General features: G+C 40.0%; 1 protein-coding gene across 1 annotated transcript in view; it reads right to left on the bottom strand.

Annotated features, from left to right (window-relative positions):
* Ush2a (usherin) overlaps nucleotides 1–23,906 on the bottom strand; it is a 692,185-nt gene that overhangs the window by 213,269 nt on the left and 455,010 nt on the right. Inside the window, exons 41-43 of the mRNA XM_013066500.3 lie at nucleotides 17,639–17,973; nucleotides 16,638–16,760; nucleotides 9,885–10,048 (exon numbers count right to left, since the gene is read on the bottom strand). Of these exons, the coding sequence (XP_012921954.2) occupies nucleotides 9,885–10,048; nucleotides 16,638–16,760; nucleotides 17,639–17,973 (622 nt within the window). The remainder of the gene's footprint in view (nucleotides 1–9,884; nucleotides 10,049–16,637; nucleotides 16,761–17,638; nucleotides 17,974–23,906) is intronic.

The raw sequence follows: 23,906 nt of genomic DNA, 5'->3' as shown, positions 1-23,906 counted from the left end.
AAAACTGTATGAAAATCAAACCTCAGTGTCCACAAGAGAGTTGGGCTGGAACAGCCACACTCGCTTAATGATCAGTCATCTGCCACTCTGCTTGCTACAATGGCAACATTGAGTACTTCTGACAGGGACTGTATGGCCTGCACTGGTGAAGTATTTACTGTCTGGCTCTTAGAAAAGAATCTCTTGGCCTGATCTAGATCAATTGTAGGAAACCATTCCACTCAATAGGTCTTCTAATTTATTCATGAGGGCTAAGTTCTTCAGTCATCTCTCATTAACAGGCTCATTGGAAGGTAATTTTGCTCAAATGTAAAAACCTAGACGGTCTCGATTAAGCTCGTTTCATGACAGAACGTGTTGCTCTTGCTCACGGATGTGCCAAGTTAGAGTCCGATTTCCCACATCCTCTAGGGCACAGATACGTGCCATCCACTCAGTAGTTCTCAGAAAATTTGAGCTAATAATCAGAACTATTTCTAGGGAAAATCCTTTACTCTGCCTGAGGGTAACACTGCTCCTATAGAGAAGTGGGAAGATTTTCCTTTTGGGCCACAATCCAAGCCCACCTCCCTAGTTTTCCTAACAAGGTATCTCCCGTCTTCTCTCTAGTTCATGGCTGCTCTTTGGAAACTCCCCAGCTACCTTGGGCTCCTTGCGTTTCCCTCCTATCAGCGTCCTGCCAGGGAAAACTGTATTTAAAGGAGACAGTGTATTAAATGTGTTAATTACTTAGCACTCTATATGTGGCTATAAAAGCAGGATCATTAATTTCTGCTCCTTACATGAATTGAAATGGGCAAACAGGGACCGTGTTAGCTAAGCTGCTGTAACCAAGAGTCCCCAAAATACAATGACTTAAGTGAAATCAACCTTCATGTATATCTGACATCATAGTCTCCACGCAAGTGAAACAGATTGTGGCCATGGGGTCATCTGAGAATGCAGGTTCTATCTCAGCTGTGGCTTTGGATCCCCTAGGGTGTTGACCACACCTATGTAGTGGAAACTAAGAATGTTCCCACATCCACATTCCAGTCAACAGAAGGGGAGAAGAGAGAAAAGAGGGAAACGTACTCAACGTTGTATACCAACACCCAAAAAGGCACACCTTTCCTTTCACATTCCTTGGGTGCAAATACACTCTATCGGCATTTCTCATGGTCACAACTAGTCGCCAGTGAGCCTGTTACATGTAGTTGCCAGGTTAGGGGACAAGAACATCACTAAAAGGGAGGGGAACGACAGACACCACAGTATGGCTAGTACTGTCCACCATGACCACTAGATTTGCTAAGTTGTGCTGTCTAGTCAAATAATTATAAAGTTAATTATATATATCCACTGTAGTAAGGCTGTTATCTGAATGCCTTGCAGAATTATGCCTGAGAATTTTATCAGGCATGGTTTCCCCATGTGTTTTACCTTTTATAAAATGACAGTGAATACACGCTGTACATCTCAGAAAGAGCCAAACGGCTTCCACCAATACTAAATGACCATCAAGTGCTAAGCACATGATTTCACTTAATCCTGACTATAACATTTTAGGGCTTTTTTTTTTTTTTTTTTTTTTTTAAGAGTAGGAAAAATTTATTGAGAGAAAGAAAGCTTCTAAGAGAGACTGAAGGGGGATTGGAAAGTGGTCCTGCCCACCCCACTTTTCAAAGATGTTTGATACAGCAAAGCCATGTGGTGAGGCAGGTACAAAGTGGGACAAAACTATAAGACCCAATGGAAATTTAGGTGGGCATGAGGTGGGACAAAACCATGACCAACCAATAAACTTGCAAGTATAGTCACCCAGGTAATATTGATTAAATGGGGATCAAATGGGAAGACAAGTGTGAGAAACTGAAAGTGTAAATAAGGACTAAAAGGTATATGAGATAATATGAAATAGGAAGAAAAGGGGCAAAGGGTAAGGGGAAGTGGGAGGGGTAGGGGAAAGGAAAGAAGGGAATGGAATTAATATGAGAAAATGAAAAAAATGGAAACAAAGTCTTTGTAAATAGGAGGGATGGAGGGATTGAAGGGAGGGCAGGGGAATGGGGGAAAATAAGAACCAAGAGCAATTATGTAAAGGTGCAAATTTCCAATGATGAACGTCATTATATTGTATACCTAAATAGTATCAATAAAATAAAATAAAATAAATGGGAAGACAAATCATATGCAAGGGATTGCTCATTTCGAATATCAATCACTGTTATCTATCTCTAGGGGAAGCAGTACTTCTTTTCCTTTTTGTAATGTTAACCAGTAAATGTGCCTCAATTGTTCTCCATGTTGGCTCCTTGCTGTGTTGGCTCCTGGAGGGCTGGCTCCTTAAGGGAGGCCCTGTCTAACTGCCTACAGGATATCTAATTAATTTACCTATCTGCAATATTCCACCTCTGAAGAAACACCCCTAAATGGTGTGAAGGGGCAAAAGGTGAAGACCAGTCTGACTACTTCCAGCTGAAGAGGGTCGCAGTTGTGATCAGCAGTCAGAGTTACTCTACAGAAGGTCTATCTAAAGGCCTTCAATAGGTGCTGGGCATTGTCATCTTGGGTAGTCTTATAGCTTTAAGTATGTCCATCTTGGTATGGAATAGTCTTTCAGTCAAACACCTCCATCTGATCAGAAGACATTAAATGACATAAAGAATATTCTTATTTAATTGTTATCCTTTAGTAGGATGCCATCATTCTGGAAGCTTTGTCTTGAAATCCAGCAGCCACAGAAGAGGAAAGTGTCTTGAATCAAACTGCGTTATTTCTCAGGGGCAGGGCAGTGGAGAAGGAACAGAAGAGTGCCTCTAAGTATGGCACAAGAACTAAATCTTAACCATCTCAGGTATAGAAGGACAATTAAGATCAGGAGCTTTTCCAGAGTGGATCTGCGATCTTTAGCAAAACCTGTCTCCAGAGACAAAAGCTACGATTGGCTCCAACTACACTGCCAAGCAGAAAAATCAAACTAATAAGCAAAAAACCCAAATGGCTGCTTTTTGCTCTTGAAAGAGAATGAAAGTGTTCTAACTATATTGTTTAGGGCTTACCCTTTTAATGAATTATTCTGAATCTGTAATATCTAACTTAGGAAATACCCTACAGGCTGTTGAACAGCTCCCTGATGTTGTAGAAATGCTCCCAAAGCCATGTCTCACCTTTTATTAACATACAAACTGAAACAGTGTCCTGTAATCAGGCACTTAGAAGCGCTTGTTTGAACTTCTAGAGTGCAGTCTGGGAATGAGGTCCCCAGGTGTCTGTCTCTTGGGTTTCTCTATAAACTAATAGAGGGTCACGCAATCTCACTATATCCTGCTATCTGAAGGCCACAAAAGCCTGTAATTTCCAGGAATCTCCTTAGCTGTTTTGGAGTCTTGGGCTGTGGAAAGGAAAGAATTGGTTTAATTCTTTCTTCCCCCGGTCTGGTCTTTGGGTTCCCTTAGATATAATAAGGCCTAAATATCTTACCTCAAGGCTACAAAGTTATGCCTTAGATCTAGAAACATTATGACCCCTGTCTGTTAGAAAATTTAGCAAAGCACAGGTGTCTTGGCTAGAAAGCTCTTCTGAGGGGACACATAACACTGGACTATCTACATAAGATTGTGACTTTGGAAAACTATAGTATTTCCTTTTATGAAATCAGGATCTAGGGATGTCCTCAACTTTTTTCCTGATAAAGAGTTGACAATTTAGAAGAATTGAAGGGCTTAGTTCTCATCTTTCTTAGATCTCCCAGATACATGCCTGAAAATGTCTTTTATTTTAATCTCCTATCTGATTGGCAGGCCAGTGAGGGTCTTGTATAGGAAATGCTTGTGTTCCAGTAGGAACCAGTTGTTCCCCTGGATGCCTGTCTTTTGAGCTTCTAAAAGTAAGATAATATTTGTCTCTATATGTAGTAGCAAGTTGTAATTCTACTTGTCTCTCATTAGAAATCAGTGTTTGATTTAAGAGCAACATTACATCTTTCTAATCTAGTCCATAGGTCTGAGTAAGGCCTCTAAAGACCTCATATCAGGGTCATCTGAAAACTTATGTAGGTCTCATTTGATCTGTCTTAGATCACTGAGAGAAAAAGACACATGAACACAGGTAGTCCCGTATTTGCCATGTACTTCCTGGAAGGGATATTGTCTTTGAGGGACCTGAACAACTTAGCTAAAGATGGATACAGCCTCATAGAGAGATTGATTATGGCTAGCCTAGAAACTCCATCCTCAGCACCTGGTGGTTAGGGTGAGGAGTAGCCTCAGGCTTAGAGGTACTGAATGGCTTAGGCTGAGGTGTCTGTCATTTTTCTATGGTCCACATTTACATTTAAACACAAGCAATAATTACTTCTTAATGTAAAGAAAATCTCAGCATAAGATGATTTGACCATTTTTTTTCTCTCTTACAGTATAATTCTAATTGTGAGATAGCATCTTAATACTTTCCATATGGAGTTCCTAATCTCGACCAGTAATCTCAGTGGAACATCTCCAAAATGAAATAGGGAGAAGAGATGTAACTGCCAAACCTATTAGATATCCAAAACGTGAGTTCATGTATTCTAAAATCGAAGAATGAATTCTAGGAACAACAGGAGGTTAAGAGTAGGAACAATTTATTGAGAGAAAGGGAGCTTCTGGCTAAGAGAGACAGAAGGGGAATGGAAAGTGGGCTGCCCTAGGGGTGTTCTTATTAGTCCCATATTTCAGATCAGGAAGCTGACGGTGAGTTGATGTTCTAGGTTACTGTGCTAGAAAGATTCAAATCCTTTCTTCATATGGCCTTTTGGTCAGGTTTTAGTTAGAAAAATCTGAAACTCTGAGAACAGATAGAATCCATAGCAGGCAAATTGGACTATGAAAAGAAGATGCGAAAAGAACACTGAGAAAAATTTTTATTTAGGGGATGAGGAAAAGTAGTAGTTGATGAGAAAGGAGGATGATGGTCCTTGGAGGGAAGCATTTCAGTCAGTAAGAGATCATTCATTGTGCTGGTTCACACACACACACCCCATAGTAGCACGGCCTTGAGAAAAGAGCCTCGATTGGGTCATTGGCTGATAACTGAAGATGTTGGAGGACCACATCAGTAGGGAACACAGGGAGGAGGACAGGTTACAGCAGGTGCTCACTGGAGGGCAAATGCAGTGTCTGTGCTTTGATAACCAGACTAATAGAAAGAAGCATAGAAACAAGGTGGACCCACGATGGTAGGTGTTTCCCAGAAAAGGCAACATTTTGAATTTGCATGCGTTGCTGCAGGAACAAGAGGCATTTAGAGAAAGCCAGAAGTTTTTCCCATTATAAAATCTGGTGGCTTCTAGTTGGGAGATGTCTGAGTTTTGCATCACTGAGACACAATACCAGGCACCCACAACTCTAAGGAGAAAAGGCTTACTGGAGTAGCTCCAAGGTAGGGCAGCATGGCAGAGGAGAAATAGCCCATGGCATGGCGGTGGGAGGCAGAGTGATCAAAGGAGGAGGAGGGCAATGCACCCTTTCAGGCCACGCCCCCAGTGACCTCCTCAGACCAGCTCTGCCTTCCAACATCACACTTAGCTATAAACTCATTCATAGTCTAATCACCTCCCAAAAGCCCCACCTAGTCATGTGTGAAGTTTTGGGGCAACACCTAGATCAGGGTGATGTAGATGCTTTTCTGAATTTGAAATTCCTTCTTCATGGTGACACCTGCATCGCACTTTATGCATTTTTCTGAATTCACTGAGATATTATAATTCAGGACTCAAGTCATTCATTGACCTTTCCATTCCCACTGCCCAGGACAAAGGAGAGAAGTAAAGGAAGGAGGAAGAGAGGGTGGAGAGCAAAACAGAAAAAGACACAGAGGGGAATGGAAGAAAAAGAGAGAGCAAGGCCAGGATTTACGAGTAAGTTATGAACACCAGAAGGGTGGTATGAGCTTTGGCAAACTGCAAGGCTGATGATATTTGGGTAATTTGTCATTTCCCTTTTTCAATACTTTCCTCAATCACTACCTTCTTGCTGCTCTCTGGCTCTCACTGACCTTGGCTGTGGGTCATTCTGTGAGGAGAAGAGCCTGTTCACCACACTCACTTCTGGGGGCCTTTTCCTCCTGGCCTTTGTTTTAGAGTGAGCGGTCAGAATGGAGAGGATCTTCACGGATCATTCTAGATGAAATGCTAGTCATCATTACAGCTAAATGTGTGAGAAATACTGGAAGATTTGACACTGAGTTTAAGATTGAATAATCAATCCATGGGAAGATGTTTTTGTATCTCTTCCTATAATAATATGATATATTTTATAACATATCTGAAGTATATTTTATTTAGGAAAAAATTCTGTTCTCTTCTATAAAGTAGGAGGAGAACTAATAACCCCATGGGGACCAGGATACTGGCGTGGGTAGGTGGTGAGGTCACAGCCTGCCTGCAGGGGGAGCTGCTACTCACTGCCAGCTGGTATTTTCCTTCCACCAATGTGGCCATAATTTCACCCACTCATTTGATTTTCAGGTGAACTCCCAGATTGTCAAATTTATGTGACTCTTCTGATCATGAAGTGGCATGAAGTGGTGGCAAAATACTGTTTTCTCAAATGCTGTAGGCAAAACTCACATGGAGAATGGGGAAGAAAACATGGCCTATGTGTCGCCTAGTTGCAATATCTGCCCACCCTCACACACCAAAAAATTTTTTTGAAGAAATGCAGTGGTGCTTTTACTTTGCATAATCCCACCTATTTGGTGCTGATGTTTAAAACTGGCCCTTCTAAAATTTTCAATAGTTTATCCTTGCCAATCTATGATTGGTTGAAAACTTACCAGAAACATTTTGCTACCACAACAATGGTGTGTGGCGTGATCAATCAATGTGGTGGATGTTGAAATTAAAACTTTGCTACAGTAAAAGGTGCATTCCCATTAACACCCTCAAAAGACCTTACCTCTTCAAACATACTTATCTTATTGCTGCTGACAATGTGGCTTCTACTGTAATAAGTTACAAGAATCATTGAAATATTCACTGTAATTTTCGATCACCCCATATAACATGGAGGTTTGCAGTGATGAGAGAATATTTTTTTTTCTTTTTTGGGGGTGCTTCATCTTTTTTTTTGCTCTTTATTTTACTGGTACATTTTCGATATACATAAAGATAACATTCATCATAGGGAATTTGTACCTGTATATAATATATCTTGCTTCTTTCTTTTCTCCATTCCCCTCCTCTCCCTTAATCCCTTCCCCTCTTCATCTTTAATAATGTGTTCCATAATTTTTGAAAGGCAATTATAAGACAAAATTGATAAATTTATCCACATGATCTTCAACTACAGGTGTAATCAGTCCACAGTTTTGTGGTGTTCAGAGTAGTAGCCTCTGTGACATTTTTGTACCAATCAAGAAAACAATTTACAGTTTAAGTTGGAGAAACTCGGGGGCTCTTCCATAGAGAAGTGACTGGTTAATTTACTTAAGACAGCAGCTTGAACAAAGGAAGAAGATAATACAACAGCTTTTGCAGAGCTGACCCTCTTTGGAGAGTTAACCTTTGTGCTCACAAATAGTTATCTGAAAAATTTCCAAGGTAGGAATGGAAATAACAGCAGATTGCATTACCTACATCCTGAAGGTCAGAGGTTCAGATCACTAAGGTAATGAAACTTCAGTGAGCTGCTTCAAATCCATTAGCTTTGTCAGTTTTTATAAGCACGCTAACTTCAGGCATGCAATTATAACAGAAAGGACCTATATTGGTGAAAATTCAGCAGCCAGATCTTCACAGAAGTATTCAAATGTCAGATGAGGGGTCTGAACCTACCCCTGTGGCCAGGCTTCTAAAATGAGCTGTTGGTGAGTTAGCTCAGAGAGAAAGAGGAAGAGGGGTGAACATTCCTCACATAGACCTCAAACACATCCCCATGTAAAGACCTCGCTTTCTCCAGGGGTGTGTCAGGGTGCATCGGAAGATCAATTAATTCACATTCCTCCGATGAAGTAGTTTAAGAGCTCCCCACACAGGTGCCACAGATTGGAAACTCGAGCCCTATAAAAACCCTAGACTGAGCTTTTTGTAAAAACCCGTTCTCTGGTGGCCACATAGCCAATAGAACCAGAACGGCTGTGGTTTGGCTTGTAAGCGCCCCCTGGAGGTGCATGTAGTAATGGCTTCATCCTGGCCCAGGGTAGGGGATCCTTTGGGAAGTAGTGGATCCTCCAGGAGGGAGGGCCTTGAGGGATGACCTTAAGCCCCTGGACTGTGCAGTGAAGGAAAGTGGGGGTTCTGGCCCTTTCCGGTCTTTCTTTACCTTCTGGCTGCAGTGAGGTGAATAGTTTCCACTGCCCTATGTTCCTACCATGATGTTTCTGCTTCACCGCAGCCCCAGAGCAACAGAAACGACCAACCATGGACTGAAACCATGAGGGGAAAATCAACCTTTCCTCTTTATAAGTTGATTCATCTCAAGTATATTGTCACAGTGACAGAAAATGGGCTACCATATCTATTGGTTTAATTCAAAATGAATGACACCGAGTATTTGTTTTAACTCGTTATTTACATCACATAACAATAACATCTGAAGCAGATTCAGGTGTCCTTAAAGAAGCATTTGTCTTCTTAGGCTATAACACAACTCAAAGCTGCCTCACAATGACGTGGTCACTATTGTCCAACCAGTGTAACTTTACCTATTTTTATATAACAACAGATGACTGCTCCAGAGGGCTGACTTTTCTCTCATAACCTAAATATAATATAAAAATATTTTAAGTGAGCCATCACAAATCAGATACTTCTCAATATTTGGCAATAACTAACAAGTTTTGATTCAACTACTAGATCTCAAGTTATAAGAATGGTTAGAACCATATTTCCAGGGTAGATTCAGGGTGTGTTCTTTTTCTGATTGTCATAATGAGTCACCAAGAAAAAAAAAATAACAGATCAGATGTTAAGTGCTAACCTATTTGTGCATAAGTTCTGAAATTTCAGTTATTGTGATTTCCAAGTTGCAGGAACAGCTTAGCCTTACTTGTGTGTGCTTCCAAATAACTGTAAAGAAGTGTTCTAATCAAAGCCAAGATCAGACCCAGCTTTATTGTAGTGAGGCAGGGAGGATGTTCGGGTCTCATTCTCCTATTTTGGCTAGAATTCTGTCCTCAACCAGCACTGAGGAGGATTCTGTCCATTATTGCCATCCTCTTAGGTGGTTCTGGCTAATGAATGATGAATTAAAAGATCTGAGGGCTGAGCTTCATGTATGAAGGTGCACAACACTGCCTGGTATCATATTATTACAGGGTCAGTTCCATCACTACTATCACTGTCTATCCAGTCTCTGTCATGACAGAAGCCACATTCCGCATTTGAAAGGGAATCTGAGAAGGGTGAGCTAGCTGATCAGGAAGTATGAAAGAGGAGACAGCTTGCCTTCAAAAAGACTAGCATAGCAACCGTGGCTTTGTAGTTTTTAATGTTCCATTTTTAATTCCTTTGGGTTTTACAGGGAAAGTAGAGGTCTGATATTTTAGCCACTTTTCCACTGCTGGGATATGATACCTGACATCCACAGTTTAAATAAGGAGAGTTTTATTTAGGCTCACAGTTCAGTTCATGGCCAGCTGGCTGCAAGGCAGAAAGGACATAGTGGAAGGGCTTGGCAGAGGACAGCTGGTCACCTCATAGTGGCCAGGAAGTGGTGAGAGGAGGAAAGAGCTAGGGAGGGAGATACCGGACACCCTCCCGGGTCAGACTCCAGTAACCCTTTCCAACTAGTCCCACACCCGAATAGCACATTCAGCTCTGAGCTTGTGATCCAATCACTCTCAGGAAGCCCTGCCTCTGAGTGTATGAGGCATTGGGGGAGTCATTCTTGACCTAAATCAAAATATAGAAAAAGCTTTCTTACTTGGTTTAGCCCATTTCACATCGATGGCCGTGTGGTTGAGGACGCTCACGGAGATGTTGGCTCCCTTCTCCGGAAAACCGGCTAATGTGATCACGGTTGCTTCTAGGCTTGGCGTGAAACCTATACTGTTGTGCACGAAGAGCTTATACTCGTAGGTTGTAAACCTAAAGGTTGTTGTTTTAAGAAAAAAAGCACTTACATTTTTGTTTTACAGAAAAAAACCCATAATTTCCCTTTTCCTCACAAAATAAAAGAGGGTAATGGGGGGGAAATGGATATGATCAGTATATTATATGCATGCATGAAAATGCCCAATATTTTATAACATTGATAAACCCTAACAAATATATATATGACAACATATGGGATTTTCTCTTTTCCTTCCATAAAGTGCATTATTTTGCTTTTCCTCCTGACATAACATATCATTAGTTCCGTAAGTTTCCAGCCTTATCCAAAGTGTCAGGAAAATATTTTTTGGAATGCAAGCAAATACCCCTATTTAAAACAAATGTGGTTTGCCGTTCTCACACTCACTCTGTCATTTTCAGGAGTGGAGAGTTTATAGCTCAATTCAAGATGCAATCATGAACCTGGCAACGTGCCTGCTTTCTATCTGAACTGGACCCGGAGAGTTTTCTGCTCTTCCTTTGGGAACCTCAGCCCTTCTCAGTATCAGAATCCTCTTCACCATTTCTCCCTGGTCCCAGCCTCTTTCCCACAATCCCCTTGGCAGGCAGATAAACCCACAGGCAAACAGGTAACCATGAGGACGCGTATGGCGCTCTCTTGCTGAGCCCAGTGAGCTGTGGTGTGGACAGGTTTCCTGTAGTCATCAGAGGGGGAGCTGAGGGTTGTTACGTTGCAGAAACAGAATGGAGGACATGGGATGCGACACAAGGAGGACTTTCCAAGTTCTGTGTCACACCGTGGGGGCTCATTCACACATTTGTTCAGTTTAACGCTGACATTTAGGAAAATGCCATTTATAGACCAAACTAGGCGATGACTAGACAGTGACTCATGGGGACACTGGGATCAACACACTGAGCAATGTGTGACCACCCTGTGGAGGCACTGGCTTCAGATCAGCACCTACTGGGGACCCATCACAGATCAGGGATCCTTGCCCCACTCAGCCTCCAAGGCTGGGGCACAGTTGTGCCTCAGTGGGCCCCTCTACCCACAGTGGTGCAAAGGGGGTGGAGCCGCGGGTGGGACTGTGAGCAGCAAGTTCCCAGCAAGGGTTCTCAGCCCCCTAGGCTCGCCTCACCCTGCTTCCCACTTGGGCACTGAGGCGGTGTTCAAGGTTTGGCCTCAGCTGTATTTAAGGATCTTGCTTTGCTCTGGTAGCTGCAGGTAAAGACCCAGTGACTGCGGAAGGCTTCTGACTTACTCACTTCTCCTAAAGAAATGCTAAGGTTTCATCTTCTTCTCATCCTCCGTCGTCGTCATCTCTTCTCAGGTGTTTATTGTCTTCTCTCCCTTTCTCTCCTGTCTCCCTGACTCCTTCCTTTCTGCCTCTTTCCCCTCCCTCCCTTCCCGTCTCCTTTGCGTGCTGTCATGAGTTGAATTGTGTCTGCCCTAGAAGTCTTATGCCCTGGTACCTGTGGATCTGACCTTATCTGGAAATAGGATTTTTTAAAATAAATTAACTTTTCTATGAATGATGATTGTGTTTTCTAGGCAGGTATGGAAGTACTGAAGAATGTACATTTCAAACCCTGTAGAAAACAGCTTTGACCTCAGTTGTTTGTATTTTAAATATGAATAATCATATTAGGTCTATAGTTCAGCCTGTCCAACGAATTGTTTGAAGTCCTATTTAGGAAGGTCACAATACTACGATTGAAACTATCATCCAATCTTCTTCTCCCATAGCAAATGGTAAACTTTTTTCTGTTATAGACGGAACTATGGTATTTTCATATATGTACCTCCCTTTCCAGTTCAGTTGCTATTATTTAGATTAGGAAACTAGATTCTGTTTAGATGATGGAATTTTTAATCTGTTTATTTACTGAACATAGAATTTTATAAATGGATGAACAGATGTTTCATAGTCACTAAAGCCATCAATCTCAAAAATTTCTATTCATGTAATTTGGTAAGTTAGTGACAAAAATCTGTCCAATAGAGAAGTGGTCCGTAGCAAAACTGAGCAAAACTCTTCTTTGAAGAAGTATATAGAATGCAAATTATATTGTTCTTTCATGCTTGGTGTATCACAACTTCATTCATTCATTCATTATTTGTTCATTCAATGGACATTTATTGAATATTAACAATGTAGCAAACATCACCCATGAGGAGCTTGGTCTCTGGCCACCTGGAGCCATAGAGCAAACAAAGCCTTCCGAAATATGCTTTTAAATGAGAACACCTAACACTTTATTCATTTATTCCTTTTTCCTTTGACCACATGGAGTTCAGGGAAGCCTCTACAGAAGAGGCGACATTGGGCCAGGCTTAGGTGACAGGTGGCACTCTGTCCAGTGAAGACACTGTCCGGAGAAAGAGGTTATTCCAAGCCAAAACGTGTGATGCTCAGTCTTGAGAGGGGTTGATGTGCTCAGAGAACCAACAAAATCCTTCAGTGCAGCTGCAAGATGCCTCATGCTATTTTCATCAGAACTCAAAATGTGCGAACTTCATCGACACCTTAGCAGAATCCGCGTGACAATACTGTGGCCGATACAAATCCCGCTTCTGAAGATGCAGGCGAGTTTGTTGCTTCTTCCTTCCACTTACTGTTCCTCATATCCGCCACAACCCAAAGTATGCTTGAGAACAGCCACATAAATGAGGGTTTGAGAAACCTGTCCCTCACCCCCTTACATACCTGTACAAACACAGAAATAAGCAAACAAATGAAATGCAGTGCTGTTTCCATCACTGCAACCTGCGCAGATGAAACTCTTTGCTGGCAGGTGCACCATGACTACATTGCGCACTGATTCTAAAAATGCTACAAGGGATTTTTGCTTTTGGATTGAAGAGCAGTTGTTTATCACACTGAAAAGTTTTTATAATCCAATACTTTTCAGATGATGAGAAGTTGCCGCTGTTATGTTTCCAGGGCTCTCCCTACCTACACTGCCAGGATGCTGCACCTAAAATTGTCCATGATCATTTCTGTCTTTGCTTTACCTTGTCATCAACACGACAGAGAAACAACAAAGAAAGATATTTTTGAAAGAAAATACTAGGAGGGAAAATTTTCCATGAAAACTTGCATCTTTTCGGACTTAGAGACTCATTCATCATGAGGTGAGATTTAATGTGGTGGTGCTTAGAGAGAACAGCATGAACAAAGTTAGGGCAAGGAATGCAGATCCCAGTGGAGAGGGCTCTGTGACTCAACTATTTAATTTGCACATTTTGGCTCATTTTCCATGAAGCACATGGCTGTGAGACAGCGTGCCAGTGCAGGAGGACATCAGCTTTCATTATCAGGCCCAACTTTTCTTCACCGTCTGAGATGAAGGAAAAAACTAACAGGATCGACCTCATCCTGGAAGTCCTGGGAAAAGACTGACTCTCCACTGCCCATTGCGGCATCTGGGGTGCAGTCCCTTCCTGAGTAGCTCCAGCTGGAGGATGTGTGGCGGTCAGAAACACACATTGTGGAACTGTCCCGTCTTCCCATATTAGCAAAGCAGAAACCATCCCGGGTGCACATCCAATCTCACTCCGAAGGAGCTGAATGAAAGTTGCATTTCCTTGAATATTTTCTCCCGCAAAAACTGCGTCATCTTTTAGTAAGTGAAACATTTCATTTCAGTGCATTAAGAAAATACATTAGAATCTGTGTCAGTAATATTTGAACTTAGGTTTACCAACTACTTAGCTTAAGCATTTAAATCTTAAAAACCAGTTTAACTCTTCTTTGAAAATAAGATGAAATATTAATTTTGAAGGTTTGCAATTATTTTTGTGGTATTGCTTTAGCCTGTATTTTGTTTCTAAAAGACATAAGGAAACTGTGCACAAAATACTATGCACAATGACATCAGCAGGTTCCTGAGGAGTCCTCTGGAGGTCTCGCTCCAAACTGTCATTGCTAAAGAAATGCACTCAGGAATATATAAATAATGAGAGGAACAGGGGTTAGAATATGTCCCCCTTCAGAAATGTAATGACAGCCAAGTTATGATGGTCTACAAGCCAGTTTTTTCCCTGCAATAGAAAATTCTCTATTATTTCTTGCACGTTGTTCTTCCTTCTTTAAATACAGAGCCAAAAAGAAGACGCACTGCGCTGGGTTTTCTGCAGTTTTATCTGATGGTCAGGAGCCACGGTGGTGCTGGGTGCTGACAGTTCTAAGGGGAGATTGATGTTCCCCACCAAGAGGTTCGCCGCCCTCTTGTTAAACCTGCTGGGCTCACGTCTGAGGCCTCAGACGATAACGGCACGTTCACCAGATTTTCCAAGTGATGAAAATGTCAGCACATCCAAAGTTATGGTTCCCTCAACAACCATAATTTGGCCACTTTGCACAGAATTATGGAGGCAGAAAAGTCAGAAACTGACAGGCAGTATAAACCCGCAGTTACACCGAGTCCATCCACGTCTACACAGAGGGCAGAATTCAGCAAGGAGGCAACTAGCTGTGTAATTCAGACAAAACATTACTCATTGTGCAAGGCGATCATAAGAATAAAAGGCATTTTCACCCAAACTAAGTTACCAGAATAATTGGCTCAGGATTCTGATTTGGATAGGCAGATATAAAAAGAAAATAAATAACTACTGAAATGATCTGAATTCCACAATACAGCACTATTTTGGATTAAATTGGTGTGTTTTTCTATGTATTATAAACATATACCTGACCAAAATCCACCAGTTAAACAGGGAAATTGACTTTAGCTTATACTTATTCTCACAAATATATTTATAAAAGGATGCTCAGTGAGTCTTACATTAATCTTACCTTTTCTATCAAGAGAACTGCCATTTGAAAGCTGATTCTAAATGCAGCTATGCTGATATGGGAAGAAACCCTTCAATGCTAACTTTATTTATAAATTTTATTTATAAACTTTATTTATTTATAAAGATGTAAGTTAAGAAGTAAATAAGGAATGTTGGAAACTGGGGAGAATAGGAAATGATGTATTTCTCCTAAAAGTATTAGAATTAGATTAAAAATGAAATATAGATAGTCCAACAGGTAAATCAGCAAGATAACACAGTCCCCTTACAGAAGCCTGGGTTCTGAATCCTCAAATTTAACCAACCATGGGTGGAAAATATTTGGAAAAAATTGCAATTGTTACATACATAGACTATTTTCCTGTTATTATTCACTGAACAATCCAGTGTAACAACTATTTACATAACATTTACATTGTCCTCGGTGCCATAATAACCTAGAGATGATATAGAGTACGGAGTATAGAATAGCATCCAGGATGTGAGATATTACATGTAAACACTACACAACTTCAGATCAGCACTGAGAATCATGCATTCTGATTTCCAGGGGTTGGGGATGTCCAGGACCTAACCACCTTGTAGATTCAAGGTGCAGGGGGAGGGACTTTGAGGTGAGGCCCAACCCCAGTAGGTGCCCTGAGAACTGGCTGCTGTCAAGGGCCACACAAGCATCTGGCCAAACAAGATCGATTCCTTTAAACAGAAAATCACAGTGTTCCCCAGTGGACTAATTCCAGTTTCCTCTGATTTGTGGGACACCTCCCATGGGCAAAAGGGAGCCTGAGCATTTTTGGGCTTAGGCAGCGTGGAAAACTAGAAATAATCCTTCTCCCAGTAAGAAGATTCATGCATTTATTTTGAATGTCATAAAGACAAATACATACTTTTTAAAACTATAAGCAATTTACAAGAGATGTAGCAATTTATTTGCATAAAAGCCAAAAATCTTTCTCAGTCATAGCAAGAAAAAAGATCCCCTGACAATCAGCATGGTAAGACCATTAAAATATCCCCTTAGTACCATATTATTATATGCACACTTCCCTTCTAGAAGCAGCCTAGGTATGTTGATTTCAACTCACATTTCAATTTAATTTGTGAGGATTTTTTATTTTTCTTAAATCTTAGATTTGGACCTAGGCTACACAGCAAGTTCAAAGCTAGCCTCAACTACATAGTGAGACTGTCTCAAAAAAAATCAAAGGGAAAAAAAATGAAGCTTGAAGAAGTTAAATGATTTCCCTGAGATTACAAAGCTGGCCGTCTAGCACACCATGTAACAGAATCCAGATCTCTAAGAGGTAGTTCTCCTCCGACACTGCCCATTTGTCCCTTTCTTAACTTCTCTGAACTCCAGGGAAAGTTCTTCCAAGACTCAATCCTGTTAACTAAACAATTTTGTTTTGTTTTATTTTTCGTGTGGAATGAATGACTTATTACCAATGACTACCCAGAAAGAGCAAGCATTTTACAAATGCCTGGTAATTTCCACAGTTTGTATATGTTCAATATTTCCAAATTCCTCTATTAAGTTTTATGTCTGGATAGAGCTATGACAAAGGCAGCAGGTTAAGGCTCAAACATCTACAAGTGTGACTTCAAAGGGTTCCTTTCAGCATGCCATTAAGATGGCAAACATTAAACATACTGAGTGTTACAGTCCCATGATTAATGCCACAGATAATAGCCAAGCCTACTCTACTGCATAACCGATAACATGCTCACACAATGAAGACACTCAGGTACTTTGAACTATTCCACATGCCTCAAACTAAATGCCAGCATTTGTTTTAATAGTTTTTGTAATCTCACCTGCTAAGACCCTTATCTTCATAAAACCACTGAGTTCCTGAATAAATATTGTGCCACAGATTTAAATCTTCTGGGGGATTTGATGCAAGAGGTTGCTGGATTTTGCATCTCAGAAGCTCATATCTAAAACAAAAGACAAGCAGGAACATCAGGATGATCTTGACTAATGTTATTACCAAAATTCAGGTTGCTTTGTGTGTGTGTGTGTGTGTCTGTGTGTGTGTGACACATGTACACAAACATAAGGAATAACATCTTAATTTTACAATTATGAAGTTTTCCCAGATAAACATTTTTTTTCTGGCTCAACTCTCATATATTCTAATAACTGCAAACAATCAGCTACATTCACATTTTATGATTACCAATGAGAACGATAACATTTTACATTACTTATACTCCACATTTGCCAAACCTTGACTGCTCATTTTACACAAAGCAGAAATACAAAAAAGCTAACTGAGTTAATGATTTCCTATGACATCTACCATCAATACTTTATAAACAATGATAAAATTATCAACTCTGTATTCTTGGCTAAGTACCAAGTTCAGGTCGCTACAAAGCCATTTTAGAATCACAACTCGTTCCTTTCATCTTATCTGTATCCCTGGCCACATTCTTTGCAAGTTTCCAGATAATAACAATGTGTCAAAGCATTACAGTGTTAGCTTTAGAATTCTGAGACATGTTTGTACAACTGTATCACAGAACGTGCATCAAGGCTGCTAACACAGACTAAAAATACACTTCGAAAATCAAGAGGATTATGAAATGAATACTTAGAAAGCAGGGATTGTTTGGGGGGTTTTTAGTTCTTCTCAATATTATGATGCTATTCCTGCCTTGTTGAACTCGGGGATCCAGGTAAGTCAGCATACAACATAATGCTCAGTGACTGGAATTAGTTCTATGCTCACATGAGAGTAAGAGTCTGTTCTACTTTTTTATGTACAGACAAGACCATGGCAAAATTCAGAAGCACAGTAAATTTCTCTTACCTCAAATCAGGTCCATTTGGGTTGGATGGTGGCTGCCAAGAGACTCCGACATAGGACTCACTGAGAGGAGTCACTGACAGTGGGCTGACACCCTGAGGTGCAGCAGGGCGGGTGGTCACCAAGGTAGGCGAGCTCTCTGTGCACCCACCTAGGTGCCCGTTACCCCCCGAGCAGGCAATTACGGTGACAGAATAATTGGTGAAAGGAGACAGCTGAGTGATTATTTGGCTTAACACAGAAGGGGTCACATTGGTGATTGTAACGTGGGGGTCGGGCATGTGGATCTCATAGCTCAGGATGTTGCCATTCGGCATGAACGGGGCTTTCCAGGTGACCTGAAATGAAAGCTAAACTTAGAATCAGTGTGACAAACAGGAGCAGAGCAACTGCAGTTCCCAAGGCCTGGAATTTCTCTGACTTCAGGGAAGTCATTTTCTAAATGCCTCAGCACTCCTCAGACTTCTGCATTAGACAGTAATGGAGGGTTTGCGATCAATTAGCATACACCAGGGGCTGCATGAAATGCTGTTTCCTGGGCTTGGCTTTTAGTCTTGCTACTTTCTAGGACTGTCAGCCTAATACACACCTTCAGGATTCATCTCCACGGTGGGAGCTCTGAAGGACATGGAGTGAACACGTGGAGAAAGTTCACACACCCATTGGGTGGCAGCAGGACTTGGCATCCTCTTGTTTATATTTCAGTTACATGAGACATCAGAACCCCTTGCTTTGCACTGTTAGTGTACACACTGCATAAATCACTTTCTTGAAGGGTGGGGAAGAGAAATCACTATTTGCATTTTCCAAGGAAGCACAATTATGTTCCTGAATCTTCCTTGTACATAATTTAGCAAGTAGAGGAATACAAGAAAATCCTACTTTTAGTAATGAGAAACATACAGGAAACTTTTAAAAAGGCTCCCGTTTCACTAACTGATGATCTTGAATGGAATATGATCATATCTAAAGTTTCTTTTCTTTTCTGGCTAAATTCTGCTAGAGGACAGTGGTAACTCAATCATGCTTTTTTGGAGGAAAAAGGACCCTAAAAGCACATGCATAGGCCATTATAAAGCATACGCTACCCATTTCTATGCTACTGTAAAGTATATGCTCCCCATTTCATCTCTCCTCTTCCTGCCCTGCTGTGCTCCTTGAATAAATATATATAGTATAGTAGGGTCCAGAGTTTGCTTCCCAAACAAACTTTAAGTGTTTTGTTAGCAGAGTATAAATTGTATATTCTTCAGTGACATGCACCCACAGAGGTGGGATTCAGTCAACAATCTTAATCATGGCTTCTTAGATTTTATTTTTTTCCTTAGTATAGTTATTTTGAAATATCAACAGGGTGACATCTTTCCACCTATAATAAAATTATATAAAAAATCAGAAAGAAAGGTATTTTTGAGAGGACAGGTTAAACTTTTAATTGGAATCATAGATTATCACTGGAAATAAAATATTTATTTCAGAGATGGTTATCAAATGACTTAGAGTGGCTCTTAATCATTTAGATTTCCATTTTTTGTTGAGCCATTAAATATTTTAGAAAGGAATCATAATTTAAAAAATATGGAGGACCTCACCAAAATTTTCCATTTTAATTCAAAGAGGAAACATTTCTCCCAGATAGAGCTTGACCTAAGATTGTTATAAGAATATTCCAGCTGATAATTGGTGATAAAATGGGCTCCTACTACTAAGAGTCGGGCAGTTGCTTGATAATTACTGGGCAATTTATAATCAGCAATGGATAAACATCTACCCAAATTTGGTTGTATGTTCCCAAATCGTTAATCTAAAAAGCGTCTTTGTGAGCTCCAGGAAAGACACCGGAATGAAGAACTGTTTTAGATGTGTTGCTCGTGAGCCTAGCAGACTGGATCAGCTGCAGAAATGGTCAGAGAAATCTAGAGCAAGAAAACACCACAGAGCTGGCATAGGGCTCTGTTTGGGTTTGGAGGTACAATACCCTGTGTGCACTTGAAAAATGAGTCAAGAGTCAAGGTCAAACTTGGGGGCTTCCTAGTGCTTTGAACACAAATGTAGAGGGAAGATTACCAAGAAGCATTGGACATGACCGATTTGAGAAATTCACAACTTCCCTGCCTCTCAAACCAGAATACTGAGAATTCAGGTCAGAGTGTGGCAACACTTGAAAGAATGAAAACTTAGGGGATAGTCAGTGTTAGCAGTTGAGCTAACAGTGAATTGATTTGGAACTTGGTATCGAGGCTGAGAAAATGCATTCGTACGATGAAACTTGAATAAGATATCTACCAGTAGAGATTAAGAGATTTCATGTAAGGACTCTGGAGATACTCGTTTGAAGATCTAAAAGAGCCTGCTTTCTCTACTGTAAGTGTTTGCTTTCAAAAATTAGCCATTTTTCTCATTTTCTAAAAAATTATAAACTTAGAAAAATTTGTATTTTTGGCAGTTGCAGGTTAGAAAAAAATGAATCCATTTCTATAGAAAATTTTTAGCAAAACTATACTATAAAACAAGCTTTTTTTTTTTTTTTAAACAATCTGGAGGACGCTGCCCTATAGCAGTAGACTCACAGAAATGGTGTCTGATTTTACCACCCTGAAAATATCCTGCAGCCATTATTAAAAATAAATGTGTCCAAGATTTTTAAGGAGCCAGTTAGGTTAGCTAAATACCGAATTCTATTCTTTCCTATGCTAAAGACCACAATTACTATAGTGTGGCTCAAACAGACGAGATAAAAACTTTCCACCTGTTTAATTTCCTTTTATATATCCATTGTTTCTAGGAAGGATTATAAAATATTGTTGATTCCCCAAAAATTCAGACCCAAGAGCATGTTGTTGGCATCGATAAGTGAGATATGTATCTTCTAAAACAGGAATTTTATGTTGAACATTTAAATTAGAATTAATTTTCCACTAGAAATAAAATGTTTATTTCAGAAATGGCTTGCCTATCACAGTGATTTATTTGAGTGGCTCCGAGTTATTTAGATGTCCATTTCTTTGTTTAGCTTTTTGAAATTGTCAGAAACAAACAGGACAGGTAGATAGATAGTAACTTGGTTATTTAAGGAACCACCAATTTTCACCAAGTCTTTCCAGTCCCTGAAAAGCAACATTACACAGTCTTCTGCCTTCAAAGAAATGAAGATGTGCAGGTTTGCTGACTGACCTCAGACTTGAAAAGACCAACATACACAAATATTATAAACTAATTTCCTTCCTTCCTTCCACCAAATTATATTTAAGAATTTTACAAATAGGAGCATTTATGAAAATGGATATAATGAATTGAGAATGGGGTATAAATGTTTTTCTAATATTTAATTCCAACTCTGCCATTACAGCTGTGTTACTTTGAGGAAAGCACTTAACATCTCTGGGCCTGCTTGTCCTCGAATGAATGTGAATGGACAGTCCATGCCCTTATGTCTAGACATAAGGGTGTTCATTCTAAGATGACTTAATAGAAGACATGCATGGGAGGGAAAGAGAGCATGTAAATATTTGCTCTCTAGAGCAGTTCCTTCTAACATTAGACTCTGGGGACGCTCCATACAGAAGAAGTTAGGCAATAAATGTTTGTGGAAGTAAAGTTAAAGTTATCCTTGCAAGTGTCCTCTTTTGCTTTAAAAATGATGAATAATTTAGTTCCAAATGTCACATTTGTGTTTGTGCGTGAGACACCCGCAGCGTGGGCCAGGAAGGGTGGCTTTCGTCTGGTCCCGCCCTCCCAGGTTCCTCGGGGTGGTGGGATCCTGCGCACAAGCAACGCAGGCGTGTCCACACGGACCAAATGTCTGGCTCTCTTGAATTACTTTACGGACTAAAAAGTTCATTTCATACCTCTTAGGTGGAAACTTGCTTTGAAAGCTGAACAGACCATGGGCACATTTTCTCATTTGTGGTTGTTGTATGACATTCTTCTCATGATGGAAAATGAATCATTTAGTTTCCTTTTGACCTAACTTTAACGCTAAAAATAATATTTGCAAATGTATGCAACATGTACCATTACATTTATTTTACATTGGCTATATTACCAAGGATTGCTTGATAAATGGTAAATGTATGCTTAATTATAATTATTATTGATGCGTTTCATCCTGAAACGTTTGCAGGAACTTACTTTATCACAAATGACAAAAGTGTCCATGATCTACATGTCCACAAAAACATTAGTAATTGGCATTACTAGTTTTAGTGTCTGCCAATTTTACTAATTTCCTTAATTAATTCCATTTCTCTGCTATTTTGTGAGGTAGCAAATCTTTCTAAGTATTATTTGTTTATAGTCTTGTTTAAACTATTTTTGTTAAATTATTCTTTATTATAAATTATTTGTTCTTTTTGTCTTATGGAGAAATTATCTGTTTGCTTATGACATTTAACACAGTCTCTTTTCCCAATCTATCTCTTGGATTTTAACCGTGAGGGAGATTTGTGTACCCTGCAGAAAACAACTGAATTATTTTTTAGCAACAGAGAATTATCCTTTTCAAGCTACCAAATTTCTATTTTTTTTTCCAGAAAAGGCTTCCCCACATTCAGGTTATATAAAGTTCTCTTTTATTTTATGCTGGGCTATTTTTTTTAACTATTTTTAATTATAAATTTCAGCCTTGTTTATTGGAATTTAATTATGATATGATTCGGTGAGCCCAGTATCATTTTTAAGGTAAGCCAGACTTTCCCAGTGAAATAGAGGGCCACTTCTATCAGAAGCACATACACTGTAGACACACTTGTGTGTGTGTTTCTACAGTACATCGGAATTCGAGTCTGTTCCCCTTGGCCATTTGTCTGTTTTTATGCCAATACTATACTGATGCAATTCAGTGAATTTAAAGACAGCTATTCTTCTCTTCTATAACTTTCGAGAATATTTTCCATCATTTAGTCTTATACTTTAAAACTATTTGAGCCAGTTTAAAACAAAACCAAACCATCATTGGCGTTCTGATTGGGATGACATAAGCTTTTCATGTTAACCCTGCAAGGACTGACTCATTACAGAACCAAGTCCTTCCATTCAGGGCGATGGAATGGTCTCCTGAGACAAGGTGAAGAGAAGCAGGAGCCCAGGCTCTGGGTTCAAACTGCCGGTGTCTGGATTCCCTTCGGCTTTATCTTTTACTTCATCTTTCCTCTCTCAGTTTCCCTGTCTGCAAAATGAGGATCCCAAGAGCATTACTCTGGCAAAGCTGTACTGAGGATTAAATGAGTGCATCCTGGGACACAGGATGAATATGAGTTGTCTATTATTTTATTATTTTCTATAAGACATTTATTAAGATTTCATTTACGGTTTCATCCACTCATCTTTACACACCAGTGAGCATGGCGACTGAGACTCACTCCTTCTACCCTGGTTGAACACGTGGCACCGTGTACACAGGGGTTCACCAGGGACACCCTCGGAGGGACACTGGCAGTCCCCATTGCTCGTAGGCAGAGGCTGGGGCTCAGCAGTCTGGGCCCCAAGAGGACCCTCCGGAGAAGGCAGCTCAGCTTTGACTCTGCTTTACCTGTGACCAGGTGGGTGGTAGCCTCAGGGCTTCAAAAACCAGAAAAGAAGACTTTGCCCTGAATTGCAGTTGTATAATTTAGTTATTCCTGCACTTTATTTCTTCTTAGTCCTCAGTGTACTAACCGTCAGTGCAAGCTACACCAATTCCATCTTATTCAAGTATTTTCTTCTTAATCTTATTTTACTTTGCATTTCTGTTACAAATGCTCCCTGGGTTCCTTTCTCCCTCCTTGGATGTAACAAGAATGTGGATAGATTTCTTGATGTTGAACCATCCTTACATTTTGAAATCAAAACAGATTTGTTCTGGCATATTATTCTTTTAATATTCTGCTTACTTCAATTTGCTAAAATTTTATTTAAAAGTTTTAGATTTCTACTCATATATGAAATTAGCTTATAGTTTTATCAAATTATCCTTTTCAGTCTTGGTAGAGCATTGCTACCAACTTTATAAAAGGAAATGAATTTGCTTAGGAAATTAAATACCATAGAAGGTAGTGCATTGCTGTTAGTTGTTCAGATGATCCAATCTTGTTGAGATTATATATTTATTTTTCTTGTAATCAAATAAGATTTAAAAATTTTGATTTTGGTCTGGTGTGCTTCTCAATTTTCCTTCCTTAAAATTCATGCCTATGATACGTCAGAGCACCTACTTTATACTTACTGGTATGTTTTCATGGATTTCTTTTTCCATTTAGTTTATTGATACCTTTTAGGTATACAGTACAGTTAC

The sequence above is a fragment of the Heterocephalus glaber genome, unplaced genomic scaffold (genome assembly GCF_053883595.1).
Source record: "Heterocephalus glaber isolate CG9 unplaced genomic scaffold, H.glaber_assembly_v1.0 deba00001067, whole genome shotgun sequence".
NCBI lineage: Eukaryota > Metazoa > Chordata > Mammalia > Rodentia > Bathyergidae > Heterocephalus > Heterocephalus glaber.
Note: the sequence above shows the minus strand (reverse complement) of the source record. Positions and strands in the feature narration are given on the sequence as shown.